General features: G+C 36.3%; 1 protein-coding gene across 1 annotated transcript; it reads left to right on the plus strand.

Moving 5' to 3' along the window:
• Nucleotides 1-1,106: 1,106 nt before the first annotated feature.
• On the plus strand, nt 1,107-12,502 carry LOC109185360 (histone acetyltransferase of the MYST family 1-like). The gene is made up of 9 exons (XM_019335348.1): nt 1,107-1,555; nt 3,823-3,911; nt 4,182-4,241; nt 6,423-6,632; nt 7,306-7,374; nt 7,654-7,815; nt 10,277-10,370; nt 11,365-11,507; nt 11,931-12,502. The coding sequence occupies exons 1-9, from the start codon at nt 1,246-1,248 to the stop codon at nt 12,132-12,134; spliced, it is 1,341 nt and encodes a 446-aa protein (XP_019190893.1). The 5' UTR covers nt 1,107-1,245; the 3' UTR covers nt 12,135-12,502.
• The last annotated feature ends 6,588 nt before the right edge of the window (nt 12,503-19,090 follow it).

The following is a 19,090-nucleotide window of genomic DNA, read 5'->3' on the forward strand; positions in this document are numbered from 1 at the left end:
TATCTAATTTCCTTCTTGTTCTTGCTAGATTCATACATACAAACATAGTACATGAATACTTCCAACCAATTGGTTTTTTTTCAAATGACACCGTCCATGGAGACCGACTAGAAGCCGTATTCCTCAACCTAAAAAAATTGAGGATATATAAATTTTATAAATATATATATTTTTGTCTTTTTACATTTTTCAATCTACTCAACAATTAATTTACTAAACATTTTAAATCTCAGTTAACTAATTTAATAACTATTAGTTTTTAGTTTTTAATTTTTCAGTTTTTAGCTCATTTTACTTATTGTTTTGTTCAATTATGCCACTGAACTTAAAAATGTGCAATTAATAAATTAAACAAGTAAAATATGTGGAATTGAGTCATCTTTCTTGGTATAATTCCATCATATTAATTACATGGTATATATTTAGAATTGCCTTTTTATTTGTCATACTCGTTGTGATAAAAGATTAAAATGTATTAAATTGCATTAAAAAAATCATAAAAATGTCTCAATTGCACATATTTTGCTTGTTTGATGATTTGATTATGCACTTTTAAGTTAAATGACTCAATTACACAAAACCAATACATTTAGTGACCTATTTAACACTTGTTACTTCTTTTTTTTAAAGGAAAATTGTAATTTATGCTCCTCACAAATATGTCAATTATCAATGTCACCATTGAATTATTAGTGGTGTAAATATTGTTCTTGAATTTTCAAAACGTGGCATATATTACTCTTCCACTGAATGATTAGTGGTGTAAATGTGGTATCCACTGTTTTCTTTGCTCGAAGACCATGTTCTTTTCCTCCAATTTTCTTCGTTTGATCTCATTTCACTGACAACAATATTTCTCCTTCTTCCTATTAGGAGAAAACAATATATGTCACATTTTAAATTTTGAAGTGCAACATTTTACACTACTAATAATTTAAGGGTAACATAGATAATTAATATATCTGTAAGAGACATAAATTACAATTTTTAAACAGGGTTGTAATATAAAACATAAGAATTAAATTGATACTAGTTGAAAGTTTAGAGGTGTTTGATGTAATATGTAGTAAAATTGGAGGACCAAATGTTACTGAATAAAATAGCAAGATGTCTTTCCGAGCGGCTAGCGATATACTGACACAATCGCAAATAAAATTTGCGACGCCGACGAATTCGATGAACGTAATTGAAAATTGCATCGCGAAATTGTGTCCAAAATCTACATCGTAGAATTCTCTACTGAGCATGGGTTCCATAGATGCGCCCACTCGAGCCGAGAACGGTTCTTCGAGTCCACTTCTCAACGGCACCGTCAATGGCCAGGTCGCCGGAAACGGAGCAGTCCAGTCCCTGGCTGTGGAATCCAACGGAGGAGCCTCGACGGAGAGCGATGCGTTGAAAAGGCGGAAGGCCAGCATGCTACCTCTTGAAGTAGGCACGCGCGTGATGTGCCGCTGGCGAGACTCCAAGTACCACCCTGTAAAAGTCATCGAACGCCGGAAAGTGTGCGCCGTGGGGAGCAATGAGTACGAGTACTACGTTCACTACACAGAGTGTAAGCAATTTGTCAAGGCTTCCTTCGTAGCTCTTACTATTTTCCCTCTCTTTCCGTTTGAAATTTAGGGCTTTTTGTTCCTCAGTAATTTGGTTCGTAATAGGGGGAATTTTGCCGGTGGAAACAATGTCTAGGAGTACTACGTTAATTACACAGACTTTAAGCTATTTGTTAAGGCTTTCTTGTTATTTTTCCCTCTCTTTACATTTGATAATTTAGAAAATTAGGGTTTTTTCCCCCTTCCACTATAATTTGGTCTATAATGGTGTAGGTCATGTGTAATTGCTTGTGAATGAGATTGCAGCTCTCTATCTCAGCTTAGGGTTTTCACTGAGAAGTGGTTTTGATATTGATTTTGGTGCAATTTGTTTGCTTTTGCTTTCTCTTTTGTGACTTTAGCTGTTGTTCTTGAAATTTATTCATTGTCAAACAAGAATTGCTTTAAATGAGTACTGCTTATTTTGATAACTCAATCCATTTCTTCTCTGGACAGGGTAATATTATTTACTTGGATTTGATTTTATAGGTTTGTTGGTCATTAATTAGATGGCTTGAGAAACTATTGATTGCTTGGTTTTGATTTAATTCTCAACTGCTGCAGGTTGTTCACACTTAGTGACAGCAGGAATCATACCATTTATAGGCTCTCAATTGAAATGAATGTTTATGCTATTTATAGACGCTCAAGTGAAATGAATGTTTACGCTATTCACAGCCCTCCTCCCTGAAGCAGCCCCAGCTATAATATTATTTTGCTTTTAGTTACGATGCTATTTGTTGTATAGCCATATACAGATACTCTTTAGTCGTGTAGCACCTACCTTAAGTGAGATAAATTTGATGGGGCAAGACTCAAGAGTTATGTTAAAGTACCATTCAAGTAATTTCCCACTCATGAGGTGTCATTTTATAGATTTTGAAGCTGTTTATGACTCTGTGGTGTCATGTTTGGGAAAGGGGCTAATATGTTAAGTCATGTATATAAATAATATAGTAGGGTGCTGAAGACTAGGTCTGCTCTTCCAATAGTAAAGTTGTTTAATTTATTTATTATTGTTCACTATGCAAGATACTTTGGTGTTGGTAAGGTAGTTAGACATATGGTACATGCCTACTTGGATGCTAGAGCTTTGATTGCTGTCTAACAGATTGTGAAGGAAAGTTTATTGAGTGAAATGAGGGCTTGGCAGGATTTAATAGGAATGTTTTAGTTCAGAACTCAAACATATTTTTTGTTTGTTGCACTATGGCTTTGAGGATCACATGCTATGCTGTACATCCATTTGGAACTCTGATCATTTTTTCTGCCTGGGTTTTTCCTGTCATCTCTTTAGTGCTGAAGTCATGGCATCCAGTGCTCTCCAACAGTCTCTGAAATCTTTTGTTTGTTTGTTTGTTTTGTTTTTTTTTTGTTTTTTTTTTTTGTTTTTTTTTGTTTTTTTTTTTTTTTTTTGTTTTTTTTGGTTAGGGATCGTTGGTTTAGAGCTTGAATAAAGTGCTTGCTGGGTGTTATTTGATTTTGTAGCTCAAAATATTTAGTTGTTTGATGCACAGTGGCATTAAGCTGCATCTGCATGACAGCATCAAAATTTCCCAGTTTCCTCCTTTCCTGTTAGTCTCCTTCAATTGTAGTGATTTTTAACAGAGATTTTGTTTCTTGATCTGCTTAATTACTTGAATTGTAAATTGTAAATGTGAGCTTCAACTAGATTTTCTTTGTATCTATCTTTCTTGTATATTTTCTCTAAATTCTTCTTTTTTAGCTTTGGGGTTAAGTTTAAGTAGTGCTAATGATTGTAATTAGGGGGTTAGAGTCTTTTGGAGTATCATTTGGGAAATTTGTTCTCACTGAAGAGTGAAGACAATGAATTAATCTGATTAAATCTAGCCATGCTTCTCAATGCCTGGAAATTGACCTGCTTTACAGATTGAGACTGTATCATTTATCAATGTCCTTGTATTCTCATGTTGTGAACTAACAATGGCTGATTCATTTAAGTAACAATTAGCTTTATTCTTGATACACTTGTTCACTGTGTCTGAACAATGCATTTAAAGTATATAATTTCTTGCATTTTTGCCTTGGATCTTGTTTTGAGGAACAATTGATTTTGAGCTGGTTAATTGTTTTTTTCTCCATGTTAAAAGGTGATGAGTCCCAAGAATATTACTTATTGCTTATAAGAGAGTTTTAAATTCACTTTAAAGAATATAAAGTTTTTGATTTTTTGAACCTGAGTTGTTTGCCCCTTTTTCCCCCTTTGCAGTCAACAGGAGACTTGATGAATGGGTTAAACTTGAGCAACTTGATCTGGAATCAGTGGAGACTGTTGTGGATGAGAAGGTGGAGGACAAGGTGATCTTTGGTAATCCTTTTTTGTTAGTTTGCCTAATGGCCTTAGCCCCCACTCCCCATTTGTCTTGCTCCTTGCCCAGAAAAATAAGAAATAAAAATGAAAGAGGTAATTAACTGAAAATTGATATATGGTCTAATGTAAAGAATTGCCTTCCATTATGGTGCACTGGAAACTGATTTTCAGATGACAGGGTAAGCCTCCTGTTAATAATTTATGATCTCCATTTCTTTCACAATCCTTCTTCAGATTTTCATACCTAATCTTTTCAGGTGACAAGCTTGAAAATGACACGCCATCAAAAGCGTAAGATTGATGAGACGCATGTGGAGGTAGTTTGCTATTTTAATCCTGTTAGTTTGAACTGCTATTGCCATTGTTGTGGTTCTTGCTTTTCTTATCATTATAATACATCTCTTCCACTGGTGTGATTACTAAGTGCTTCTATGTGAACTTAATTGCCTTTATTAGGTGATTTCTAAGCAAAACCAAATAATGGAGATACCTAATTTTAGTTGAATGTGAATCATTTTCTACTATTACTCTGTGCTTGTACATAAAATTAATTACCTTTACTTGGTGATCTGTAAGCAAACTCTATACATTCAAATGATATGTATTACCTAATTTTTTTGGCAAAAATGTGAACCAACTTTACGCTTTAGAGCATAACACTCTCCCACTAAAAAAAAAGGAATGAGAGAGTGAAAGACAAGGAATAGAATTCAACTAAATAGGGCAGTTTTACCGTAAACCCAATCTAATTGATGCAAAAAGCCTACTGTAGAGTTGTTTACTAGCTAGTTGAGGCTTTTCCTTTATTTCATTTTAGCCCTCTATTATTTTGTTTGAAAACTTTCACAAGAACAGAGTTGCTTTACAATTAAAAGAGACTGATTATTAGGGGCAAGCGCTGAGGGCGCTGTAAATTAAACAAGCTTCTTTGTGAACAAGCTCAAGTCAACTTGTTTAACAGTCTAACTTGACTCGAATTACATAAATGAGTGTGGTTAGATAGTAAAAGTTTGTTTAGACGTTTAGTAAATTTGCTTGAATAATGCTACCAAGAATTTCGTATAAATTTATTTATTAATACATTGTATTATAAAAATATAATAATATACAAAAGGTAACGGAGTAATTGATAACACAGTAAAAATCATATATGTTCGAAATTTAGAAGTATCAAATGTGCCACCTAAGGTCAAGCGAATAGTGGGAATGTGTCATCTTATTGGAAAACACTCCAATGAGGTACCCTAAAGTGGCAAAAAGTGCAATTGGGTTCTAAATGTTACCTATTCAGTAGGTTACTGCTAATTTGATGATGACTAAGCGTTCATGTGTACTATTTTTCAAACATGGCAATGAATTGAATAACTTTAAAGATTTTTTTTTTTTTTTTTTTTTTTTTTTTTTTTTTTAATGCTAGACAAAGACAACCGTCTGTCTTACATTACGAAGACTGCCTGGTGGTCATCTTCGTTTAGCCTCTATTTTCCAGACAAAGACAGCGCTGAGCTTTCTCTGGTGTTATTATGGCTGTCTTGAAGAGAGCCATGTTTGCCAAAAATTAAAAAAAAAAAATTGGACAGTCCTGTCTTGAAGAGTCACGGGATTGACTTTGTCTGGTGATAAAATTATCAGACGAAAAGAGACCGGTGATACTTCTGGACAGCCATGGCTGTCCAATTATTTATTTATTTTTTATTTATTTTTTATAATTATTATTTTTGCAGCCATCCCTCTCCTTTAGTAACATTGGAGAAGATAGCTCAATGACTGTCTCCATTTGGAATTATTTTATTTTTATTTTTATTTTTAAAATTTTGTTTAAGGTTAGCTAATTTGTCGCCACATTTTAAAAATTGTACACATGGATTCTTATTCAACACAAATTAGCGGTAACCCATTGAATAGGTAACATTAGTAACCAATTGAGCTATTTTGCCAGTTTAGGGTACCTCATTGGAGGTTATATATATAGCTAGGGACCTAATTACACTATTTGCTCGACTAAGGGGCTGATTTGACACTTTCTCTGTTAAATTTTAATTGAAAATTAAAACAAAAACACTTTATTTGTCTACTCAAGGTCAAGTTCACTCAGCTAAATAAGCAGCTAAAGCAAGCCAAGCTTAGGCACCAATGAGTATTTGTTGATTGAATGAACTGACCTCAGCTTGACTTGATTGTTTGTTTGAATGAGCTTATCTTAAACACTTCTACTTGCCTTAGCTATTAGAGAAGCTAGTCTTTCTCCATTGTAGTTGTGTTTGTGCTTCTGGCCTCTCTGTTCTGTTCATGCATTATGCATGTGCAAATTGGAGTAGCTTATATAAATTACTTCAATAAACAAAACACGTGTTACTTAAAGATGATTGCCTGAGGATTTGGTTATCAAGTTCTAGTGGAATGCTGTTATAGCTTTTTTCTCCATTGCCAGTTTGTGCTGTATAAGATAGGTGAAACTTTTGGCTGTATAAGCAAAGGTGCTATTTTGGTTTTTGCAGGGTCATGAAGAACTTGATGCTGCTAGCCTGCGAGAACATGAAGAGTTCACAAAGGTTAAGAACATTGCAACAATTGAACTTGGACGATATGAGATTGAGACATGGTATTTCTCCCCATTTCCACCAGAATACAATGATTGTACAAAGCTTTTCTTCTGCGAATTTTGTCTCAATTTCATGAAGCGTAAAGAACAACTTCAGAGACATATGGTGAGCTTTGCCTCAAAATTTTCTCCCAACTATTTATTCCTTTAATTGGCAATTCCCCTCCGACTGCAACTAAGTTTTGTTGGTGAAGAATGTTATTGCTATCCAGTTCATAAATAGTAATTTGTACTTGTATGCTTAGAATCTCAAAATTCTTTCCAAAAGCTATGGCTTTCTTTCATGTGTCATCTTCTCAATATGCACACCTGTATATTTAACATATTTACTCACATGCATATAGTTATTGTTAAGCTTGCTGGTAAACATAGAAAGTGAATCTGCACCACAATATCTTAAAGAATTCATTATAGAGAATTCATTAATGCCACCTAACCTCTCTTTCTGTGGATACTAGTCCCTCTATTCCCTTGCTCTTTTAGAATATGTAATATGTTTAGCTATCATAAATTCTATACAAGCATCAAGTTTAAGATTGTCAACCTGCTATGCATTTCATTGTGAACTAAATTGATCTGTCAACCTGCTATGCATTTCATTATTAGCTAAATTGATCTTTTGGGAATGAGAAGAGGTGTGGGTAGTTGTTTTTATTCTTTCTGATTGAAGTTTGTATAGTATAGTTTAAAATGCAATAGGCATTCATTTGCTATTTTATTGATTTCTTCTCTTGGAATGAAGCATATTGATGTTACCTTGAATTTTTTCTGCTGTGTAGAGGAAGTGTGATCTTAAGCATCCCCCTGGTGATGAGATTTATCGAAGTGGTACCCTGTCAATGTTTGAGGTGTGTTTTCATGAACTTTCATGCTTTTGGTTTACTAGAACTTTACTCTCTAACCTACTAATGAGGAACTCAATTGTACATTGTATCCATAGCTTTCCTGCTGCTGTGTTTTATTTTATTTTATTTTAATATATAGATTTTTCTTTATACTTTATGATGTAAAAACACTTTATTTGCCCTGGTGTTTTGTTTTCATGGGTCAATTAATATGTGTGTGGCTCTGATTAGGACATCTTAATGCGACTTAATTATGTTCTGACATTGGAATGCGCTCAACAGGTTGATGGCAAAAAGAATAAAGTTTATGGACAGAATCTTTGCTATCTGGCAAAGTTATTTCTTGACCACAAGACACTTTACTATGATGTTGACCTGTTCCTGTTTTATGTTCTTTGTGAATGTGATGATCGAGGGTGCCATATGGTTGGCTATTTTTCTAAGGTAAACCACTCATTCCCAAGATTTCTCTCTGCTGTTGAATTGCATCTTGTGACTATTGTAATTTGTGTCCTTTGAAGGTCATGTTAAGCTAATCCTAGGTTTGCTGCTTGTGATTTGATTAAAAAGGGCAATCTTTTATTGTGAATTGAAACTAGTTATAATTACTTTAGGCAAATACGATCTGTGTTTCCTTGTGGCACATTGATCATATAATTTTCTGTGGAGACAAGTTGGAGTAGAAGGTGCTCAAAGTATGCAGAATAGCATCACAAAATAATGACATTGTGCCACATATGGAACTTTGGCAATTTTAGTTTAAAAACAAGGCGTCCTACTCTGAGTGCAAGTCTAGTATTGGTGAGCAAGAGAAGTCCCTGGGTGAACAAACCACATTCATGGGCTTTATGTGTCTGTGGTTCTGAGTCTTCTAACTGGGCACCCCAATTTCATATTCTATCCTTTAGTAAAAAGTAAAAACGATAACCATCCTTGCTTTTACACTTACACACTGCAATACCTTTTGTGAAACATTCTCATACGTTGTAACTGATTATAACATTAACCTATCAAGAGGGTGGCCTACAGTTATCAGGTTTAGGTTAACATAATTGCCAAGTCGTGTTAAGAGGAGGGTTTATAAGAATGCTCATCCAACTGAACTGGTTTAGTCTGATATTGGGCTTCCAAAAGATCTATACTAGTTCTTTCATCTCTTCAGGTCCTGAGGATAGGGATGTCAAATGGGATAGCCCGCTGGGTTTTGGGCTAGCCCTACAGGGTTGGTGGACTTGTTGACTTGGGCTAAATGGTTTTTTTATTTTTTATTTTTGAGTTGGGTTGGCCCTAACCCTAAACAACAGGTTGTTGGGCTAATCCAACGGGCTAAATCAATAAACAAAATTTTTATTACAAATAGAGTAGGTTCATAACTATATATATATATATATATATATATATATATATATATATATATATATATATATATATATATATATATATATATATATATAGTGTGTGTGTGTGTGTGTGTGTGTATATATATATATATATATATATATATATATATATATATATATATATATATATATATATATATATATATATATATAGTGTGTGTGTGTACAGTGTGTGTATATATATATATTGTGTATATATAGTGTGTGTGTGTAGTGTGTGTGTGTGTATATATATATATATATATATATATATATATATAGTGTGTGTGTGTGTATATATATATACTGTATATATATATACACACTATATATATATAGTGTCTGTGTGTACAGTATGTGTAAATATAGTGTGTATATATATAGTGTGTGTGTACAGTGTGTGTATTTATATAGTGTGTAGTGTGTGTGTGTGTGTGTGTGTGTGTGTATATATATATATATATATATATATATATAGGGTGTGTGTGTGTGTGTGTGTACAGTGTGTATATATATAGTGTGTGTGTGCGCGCGCGTGTATAGTGTGTGTGTAGTGTATATATAATGTGTGTAGTGTATAAAAGTACATTATTTTATATATACTATCAAATAATGTACCTTCAATACACAAATAATGTACATTTATTATATTAAAAATGTACCCTATATTCATGGTCCACACAAGTTGTATGGACTATGGTCCATCCAATAATGATTGGATATTACACGGGCCAGCTCAACAATCCATGAGCTGGCCCAACTCAATCCAGTAACCCGATAGGGCCAACCCAATGAGCTTACATTTTTATTGGATTGATCTTTTTGGATTTTAGCCCTGCAATTTTTAGGGCTTATTGGGCCAGCTCATTGGTTCAGGGCTAAATTGACATCCCTACCTGAGGATACTGAACTATGAGCCCTGAACAGGCTCGGATTGGTATAGACAAACCCAAGTTTTCTTAAGGGTAGAGTTCTGTTGTTGCCAATACTTTTAGGTCAGATTATAAGTCTGTATTTTGAATTTTGGCCAAATAAGTGCCATTGGCAAAGCCCAGATCTGTCGTTGGGTTTATTCTTATAGTATTCTTCTACGTTCTCTATGTGTAAAAATCACCTAATAGAGGAAGTTGCATTTGAATTTCCTAAAATATGTATACCTCTCTTTTTGAAGTGAAGTTTCATCTCTTTTTGGGTCAAGCATGGTATTTAGTCATGGATAATGTCGAAACTTGGTCATTGTTCATTTGATGCCAACTAATAACATCTTGTGAATTAAAATGCCAGACCTAGTTGATTTGACTATTTTTTCTCCTAACTTCAACCAATGGAATTAGTAAAATGGTTAATCAGATTTGCTTTATGAGAATAGAGAATACAATAATAGTATCATCTTTATCTCTGAGCATGGTGGTGCTAAAACGAAATACGAATAGTGGAATATTAGATATACTTTAAGGGACTGGTGACCTATTAGCTATTATAATGAAGAAGATAAGATTTTACTCATTACTTGTTTGATGTTTCAGGAAAAACATTCGGAAGAATCTTACAATTTGGCCTGTATCCTGACTCTTCCACCTTATCAGAGAAAAGGCTATGGGAAATTCCTAATTGCATTTTGTAAGCACTTGAGATTCTTCAGTTTCTGTTGCATTCTCATTTCCTCTGTTTTTATATGGAGGCTTCTAGCCTCAGTATCCTGTGGTATATTCAGACTACCACCCACATATACACACACAAAGGTCTAGTAGGATATTATATCCTACTATCATTTCCACTTACTGAGAGCACTTTTTCTTCCTTTTCTTGGGTGTGGTAGCATGAAAGGCATGAATATCCCATTAAGTAGATGCAGAAAATTTATGTTATGGGCTTCTAATCCTATATTCAGTCCTTAAGAGTTAAACCAGCTTTTAGAATTTCTTAAAACATATGTAATGATTACATGCATACTGTTTTTCGCTAAGCTCTAAAGTTCAAATCTCTATTGCCTTTTTTTTATTCTTAGTTCTTGTGTCAAACCAAACTCAGGCATTCACTTTGTGGTGACCTCAGGGATATCGGGGCGTATTGAATTAATGGATCTAAAAGGGTGTGTTTGTCTCAGGCTATATGCTTGGGAATGTCACATTACCTTAGGAAATGTTATTGCTCTAGTTTGGTTCCCGGGAATGATAGTTTTTATAGTTCATTTTTTAGGTCAGATTCCTGGAAATTTCATTTCTCCCAAATTCTTAGGTATTGTGAGATTCCCAGGAATGTGATAATTTGAATAAAATGCACCCTAATAGCAAAGCCTTCTTTAAGTCCAAAAACATATCTATGAATAGTTTCAAGTGCATTGCTTTACCTATCTGAAATTGGAATTTCCTTTTGGAGATGGCTGGGCTAGGGAATATGAAAGCGTTGATTTGATGTCTTAATCTGGAAAAATTCCTCAGCATGGTTTAAGGACAAGAATCCTACTTTGTACTGTTTGAAATTGGAGCTGGCTTCTTTACCTCTCTCCCCGTTTCTTCCATTTGCTTGTTCTTCCAATTATGATTTAGGCGATAATCAGTACGCTTATGTTTTTTGTATTATGGAAGTAATTTATTTCTTATACTTTGTGCAGCATATGAACTTTCTAAGAAAGAAGGTAAAGTGGGCACTCCAGAAAGACCTCTTTCTGACTTAGGTATGCTAAGCTACCGGGGTTATTGGACTCGTGTTTTACTAGATATATTGAAAAAGCACAAGGGCAACATTTCTATCAAGGTTAGTCTCTGGATGCCTACTGTAATTATCATAGTAGTAAGAACCAATTCTTTCTTATCTGCAAGCTGGCAATGTGCTTCATGTCTTTAGTATCTTAATATGTTTGTTCAACTCATGAACAATTCACTGAAAATAATTTTCAAGACAATCAACATGTTACTTTGCTTGGTACTTACAGAGGTGCGAACACCTGTTTCTGCACTGGCAGTGTATGTGAACCGAAAATGATATTTACTTGCTTCATTTCTGATTCTCTTATTGTTGATACTATGACCCTTGGATTAAATATACTCCGTAATATTTAAGGGGTCTCACATGAACAGTCCTAACAACTCCACCAGTTAACGGCTGCCTAGAAGAAGAATGGGTATTGAAGTAGTGTTACCCAAAATACTAATAATACACAAAATGATTGATTTGCAGGAGCTGAGTGATATGACTGCAATCAAGGCAGAAGACATTCTAAGCACCCTTCAGGCCTTGGAGCTAATTCAGTACCGGAAAGGGCAACATGTCATCTGTGCTGATCCCAAGGTGTTGGATCGTCATCTAAAAGCTGCTGGCCGAGGTGGTCTGGAAGTGGATGTTAGCAAATTGATATGGACTCCTTACAAGGAGCAAAGCTAATTTTAAACTACCTTTCATCCTTTTACAGCTCCCTCTCTCCCTCCCTTGCCCACCAAGGTGGGATATGTACAAAAAATCCAGGTAATTAACATTTGGTCTTTACTCTTTAGGTCAACAACAATGGTAGGTTTAACAGAATGCCAATGCCTTGTACCAAAGATATACGCCGTGTACTGTATGTAATGCTTGACTATGGTATATATTCTGTTGAATGATTAACATGTCATTTTTTTCTTGAGTGACGTGAGAAACTCGCAGCCACTACCTGAGGGTCGGTGTTTACTAGGTAAAATGTAATTTTTAATTGCGTAAGTTGTGGCAGGCAGCACACTTTTTCCCTGTGTTGGTGAATAAGATAGGATTGAATACCTTTTATCTTTTTAATTATTCATGCAGAAGCCTAAATTATGTATTTTGCTTGGAGTTGCGGTTTGAATGCCTAATTAAGTAAAAAAAAGGCTGCTCTCCCTCTTGAATTTGTAAATGTGCTTTAACAATCATCACCATTCTGCTTGAAAAACAATTTCGTTTCAGATGCCTGTATGGGCTGATCAATTAGTTGCTGAGGTAAGAGATTAATGATTGAGTTTTACCAGTGGCAGTGTGGGAACAACTATCAAAATGAAGGGTATAGGTTCTTTGTATGTAGTGAGTAAAAATTTAACCTTTGGTGGTTAGTTAAGTTATTGCGATTTTTCACATACAAATGGTTGTGAATGCTTCGGGTGGCGATCCCACCTTTGTCACAAGAATTTCGTTTTAGATGTTTTAAATTAAAACTTCCAAGGGAAACAAGCAACAAAATAGAGTGATGCAAAAATTACTTGTATCCACCAAAAAAAAAAAAAAATTACTTGTATCTCTGGTAATAATTTAATACAATCAAACCTTTATAATATAAAAACTAATTGAATAAAACATCAATTAAGTCATTGGTAACTCCAAATAGCCATTGAATCCAGAAAAAAGAAGAATTATTATAGAGTAGTAGGAGGGATGATTTGATTGTTGTTGGGTAAATAGTTAGTATAATGAATCTCCAAAGTCTTCAAGGAAGCCCCACTACCAGATCTTCTACTCCATAAACTCTTCACTTGGCCACCCGGTGGTGGTTGCTTCACCACCGGCAACGGCGGATCTAACTCGCTAATTACCTTCTTCACTTCTCTTGCAGTACTCCTATTCCTCCTCATCAACAACTCCCTGCTGCAACTATATTCACCGTCTCCGGCGTTTAGATTCTTTCCGGAGAAAAAGCTGTTGAGCTTTGTGTGGTTTTTGGAGGAGGAGATGAACAAGCCAGCGTGGATCTTGCTGTTTCGTCTCTTCACTTGGCCTATACAGCTCACTTTTGGGGAAGAAGGATTATCCTTGGAGATGGAAGAAGGCGAGCGGTCTTTGCATTGCTTTACTACTTTATTAACATCTTTGATGGAAAGCCGACAGAGCATCGGAAGGAGGAAGGTGGTTCTTTGGTGGAAGCTGCTATAGCGGCGGCGGTAGAGCTGCTGAGGATTATTATTGCATTTGTATTCATCAACCATTTTGATCTCTTGAGATTTGAGATAGATATAGGGATTAAAAAACTTGGCTCTACCTTGGATCGGAGCTGAGCCTTGTGAATTGGAATGGGTTGGGTGTGTATATATATGTATACACATACAATATGTAAAGAAAGAAAATTTTATATTAGCTAGCTAGATAGGTATCTTCTTTGTGTCTTCATGGGACAGTGGGGGTTAAAAAGAACGGGATTATATTAATGAATGATTATAATATATGTGAACAAACTTGAGGCATGAGATCAGGTTAATAACAAAATGTCAAGTCTTTCTTCAAATTTAAGTCTACAATTCTCTTCTAAGTGTTTGTGAGGGAGAAATATATATACGGAGTATTGTTGTGTGTGTTGTATACAGTTTGAAAGTCAAGAGTTTGATATCACCTCTGATTGAAATTTGACCATCTTTTGGCCTCTATAAAATAAAAATGAATTTATTTTAGACCATTGCTTTGGAAATTAAGGGATATGAAGACGCCCCCGGAGGAGGGGACCACATGTTTGGAATCTTCTGCATGTTCTGTTCATGCCTAGAACCTACTTTAGCCCCTGCCCCCCTTGTGCACAAAACAATATAATCTTTTCACATGAAAATTTCATTATTAGTTAATGATATGATCTTTTATAACAAAAATTTATTTATTATATTGTACAAATTAAAGATGAGCTGGCCTGGTAGACTAGTTGATGGCGAGGAGGCGACTGAAATAGGAATGGGTCATGGGTGATTAACAAGAATAAGCATGAAATTTTTTTTGGACACTTAAGGAAAAATTGAGTTTGAGAAATGCGGTTGTGCTGAAAATCGCATTTTCCAAACTCGATTTTATTAAATGCCAACGTCAACTAAAACCGCGCATTTCTCAAATGCGACTGTAGTATATACCACAACCACATTTCCCAATGCGGTTGTAGTATAAAGCAAATCCGTATTTGGGAAATGCGTTTCTCGTATATGACTAACGTGACCGGTCACTGCTTAATATGCTGGTCACGTCAATCATATTTATTTTTGGTGGAATGGTGGTTCACATAGGGGAGTGAACTTGTAGCTGTGGATGGGTCATTTTCGGGATTGGCACGGAGCTCAAGAAGTTAACTTTTCATCTGTTTTTTTTTTTTTTTTTCTTCCTTTATACATATGATCGTTCTTCGAGCCCTGCTTCAAGGTTCAAGGGCTCCCCGTTCCTACCGTCCAAAACAGGCTTATGGGGTCTCTTTAAATGGTGATCAGGTGAGCTTTTACTTTGCATTTCAAATGAATAAAATACAGAAATCAGAATTTAGCTAGCCTTAATGATTCTCTGCTACTTTGAATTCTCATTTTTAAAGTTGACGTAATAGGGTTTAGGGTTTAGGAATTCATGGCAAATTACAAAGCTATTGGTTTTTCATGGAAAGAAATTTGTCAAACTCCAATCTTGTATGAGCATGTCAACATAGTGAAATAATTGGAGTTGAAGGAATGAGAAGAGGAGATGGGTGATGATTGGGGAATTTCTGGCAATAGAGACTCCATGAAGGGAGCCCTGTTGTTCAGCACAATGTATTATGGAGCTCAAACCCTCTGCAACAATAATGAAAAGATAAGGGGACAGGGGGTCACCCTGTCTCAGACCTCTTTGAGGCAAAATCGGCCCAATGTCAACCCCATCATTAAGGATAGAATATTTAACAGAAGTGATGGACTCAGAAATTAGATTAATCCACCTATCAGAAAAGCCCATACGAGCCATGATTTTCCATAAGAAGTTCCATTCCACTCTATCAAAAGCCTTGCTAATGTCTACCTTGAGGGCAACATAGCCAATTTTTCCTTGGTGCTTTCGTTTCAGATAGTGCTGGATTTCGTGGGCAACCATAATATTATTTGAAATGAGCCTGTTGGGAACGAAAGCACTTTGGTATTTCGCGATTAGACTGTCCAGGATGACTTTCAACCTATTCGCTAGAACCTTAGCCACAATTTTGTAGGCAAACATTGCAAAGTGAAATAGGCCTTAGGTCACCTACAGTTTCAGGTTTAGGCTTCTTAGGGATGAGGACAAATTGAGTGTCATTTAGGCCAATGGGTAGCTTGCCAGATGTGAGGAAGTGCTTGCAAAGGTCAGTAAGGTCATGCCCGAGAATATCCCAGTGAGCTTGGTAGAATCCCGGGTTTAAGCCATCAGGTCCAGGGGATTTCTCTGGGTGCATACTAACAACAGCAGAACGGACTTCCTCAAAGGTGACAGGCCAAAGAGAGCCATAGTTGCTTATCACCCATCTCCTCTTCGCAGATGACAACTACTTCTTCTTCAAAGCCGAGCCTACTGAAGCTATTGTCTTCAAATCCATTCTGGACTCCTATTCTGCTGCCTCAGGCCAGGTTATAAACCTTGACAAGTCAGCTCTTTTGTTCAACAAAAATGTTGTGGAGGCAGTTTGCATTCAGGTGGAAGATATTTTGGGTGTTAGGAGAGAAACTTCCAATGGGTTTTATCTTGGTCTACCTTCTACTGTGAGCATAAACAAAACTCAAATCTTGGACTTTATAAAAAACAGAATCATCTCTAGAGTGCAAAGTTGGGGTCACAAACTTCTATCTAGGGCTGTTAGAGAGATCCTCTTGAAGAATGTCATTCAAGCCATCCCTTGCTATGCTATGAGTGTTTTTCTACTTCCAAAGAACCTCATCAGGGATATTGAATGTGTTATGAATGCTTTTTGGTGGAAGGGTGAGGTTGGTGGAAGAAAAGGCATTCGTTGGAAATCATGGACATCCTTATGTGTTCCCAAACAATGGGGATGACTAGGCTTTAGAAGCCTCAGGGAATTCAATTTAGCACTTCTTTGCAAACAGGCCTGGATATTATCCTAACTCTTCTTTTCTTGAGTCTGTTAAAGGGCACAACCCGTCTTTTATTTGGAGCAACCTCTCTGAAACCAAGGAAATTATTCGTAAGAACACGCGCTGGAGAATTGGCAATGGCAACCAGACCGAGATTTGGAGCGATCAATGGCTCCCCGATAAGATCAATCCCAGAGTAATAACCAACCCTTTTCCTCTGATGCATAATGAAAAGGTCTCATCCCTCATCAATCCTCATTCCGGAGACTGGGACGCTTAGGTCATCAACGACATCTTTCATCCCAGAGATGCTAAGCTGATCCTTAGCATACCTCTACCTGTTCAAAACGTTGATGATAAACCTATCTGGGCTATGGAGGAAAAATGCACATTCTCTGTGAAGAGTGCCTATAAAGCTATCATGGGCGAGAGACCGGAGTTTGAAAAAACTACTTGGAGCTTAGTTTGGAATCTGCAAATTCACCCAAGGGCAAAAAACTTCATCTGGCAAGTTTGTACAAACTGCCTTCCCATTGCCGATCTACTACGATCAAGAAGAATTGATTGCCCCGCTATTTGCCAAGTCTGCCAATCAGCCAAGGAAAACACTTCTCACATTCTTGCTGGCTGCAAAATTGCTAAGGGTGCTTGGACTTACTTCAACAGCCACCTGAATACTGCAGAAGAACATAATCCATCAGATTGGTTCATCAAGATTACCAGGCAACTTCACAAAGACCAAATCTCCTCCTTCATCATGATCTGCTGGAGCTTGTGGTTAGCGCGTAATGAAAGAGTATGGAATCAGGTCTCAAACATTGGTAGGAACATTGTTGATAAAACCAAAGCTTTCCTTTTGGACTGGAATCGGGTTCATGCACAGCACTCAAACAAGCCTTCCAACTCTGCCATCACTCACTGGTCTAGACCTCCAGCTGGATTTCTCAAACTCAACATTGATGATGCTCTAAATCCAAGCACTGGGAGGTTGGGCTTTGGCTAGGTTCTTCGCAATGATCAGGGGTCTTTCATTGCTGCATCCAACTTCTCTAAGTTCGGTTATTGCTCCCCCAAAGATGCTGAAGCCATCGCAGTACGTGAAAGCCCTCTCATGGTTAAAGCAGCAAAACTTCTCCATAGTTCTTGTAGAATCTGATGCTCTCTCTGTGGTTCAAGCTCTCCGCGCTGACAATCGTACTTCTTCTTTTGATCTTGTAATCCTTGATATTAAAGATTTACTAAGTCATTTAGACGATGTTTCAATCTCATTTGTAAAACGCTCTGCGAATGGAGTTGTTCATACACTTGCTAGGGACTCCATCTCTCATGCAGATCGTAAGGAGTGGTTCTTCGAGCCTCCTCCTTTCATTTGTACTCTGCTTTCTTTTAATATTAATGAATGATTCGCCCTTTGTTTCAAAAAAAGGAATGAGAAGAAAGGTAGTAAAGTACTCTTATAACAACAACATGTACATTGAGTTGTGGCTTGATAGTCATGGATAACACTTGCTTTTATTTGTAAGAAACATGAAAATTAAAAAAAAAAAAATTAGCTGAAAAAGAAAATGACTGATGTGACCGGCACATCAAGCAGTGACTAGTCACGCCAATCATATACCGACTAACGCAGCCCGTCAGTAGCAAATCCGCATTTCCCAAATGCGGATGTGGTATATTATACTACATTCACATTTGGGAAATGCGGATGTAGTTGACGCTGGCATTTAATAAAACCGAGTTTGGGAAATGCGACTTTCAGCACAACCGCATTTCCCAAACTCGATTTTTCCTTGACTGTCCAAAAAAAAGTCTCATGTCTATTCTTGCCAATCACCCATGGTCCATTCCTATTTCAGTCAAAAACCCTCAACAATTAGAATATGAACTGGAAAATTTCAAAGAGCTCAAATAATTTGATAATTTCGCAAGGAACATCAGGTCTATAAGACTTTTCAAACAAGCGCCTTCGAAACTATGTTTTCTTGCCTTTCTACGCACATGATTTGTCGGATTACACATGTCACGTGTTCTCCAACTTCTTCTGCAATTTCCTCATAATATTCTTCTTCGGGTATATCCTCTTGTCCATCCACGAGGTTGACTGTTTTTCGAGCGCAACAATCACTAGATTTGTGACCAGGTTCCCCACATTTGAAACATTTACCCAATGTGGCCTTAGCGTATGGATTGTGTTGAGCACCTCCCTTTAGTTTATAAGCAACATATTTAACTTGTTTATCGTCTGGTACCTCCATAATCTCAAAAAAAAATTCCACCTCGTAACACCAATCAAGGAAAGCCTCGATATGTAGGTTACCACTAAAGGATGGAAGATCAACCTTTAGACGAAAATCATTGGCATTATTATCTCGTCCTTGTGTAGGCTGATAATTGTTGAGTCCTTCATCTTCATCTGAATCGTCACTATTGAAGATTAATAAACTGCCTACATAAAAAACTGCCTCTACATCCTTCCTTACTCAAATACTGTTGAATGGACACTTCTTTTGATTTTAAGAGAGACAACTTTAGTAATTGCAATACAGTTTTAATAATATTTTGAAC

Source organism: Ipomoea nil, unplaced genomic scaffold (genome assembly GCF_001879475.1).
Source record: "Ipomoea nil cultivar Tokyo-kokei standard unplaced genomic scaffold, Asagao_1.1 scaffold1317, whole genome shotgun sequence".
In the NCBI taxonomy this organism is placed as follows: domain Eukaryota; kingdom Viridiplantae; phylum Streptophyta; class Magnoliopsida; order Solanales; family Convolvulaceae; genus Ipomoea; species Ipomoea nil.

Coding starts and splice junctions, on each gene's coding strand:
- LOC109185360 (XM_019335348.1), top strand. CDS start 1,246: ATGGGTTCCATAGATGCGCCCACTCGAGCCGAGAACGGTTCTTCGAGT. Junction 10,371..11,364: donor GAAATTCCTAATTGCATTTT/GTAAGCACTTGA, acceptor TACTTTGTGCAG/CATATGAACTTTCTAAGAAA. Junction 11,508..11,930: donor AGGGCAACATTTCTATCAAG/GTTAGTCTCTGG, acceptor ATTGATTTGCAG/GAGCTGAGTGATATGACTGC.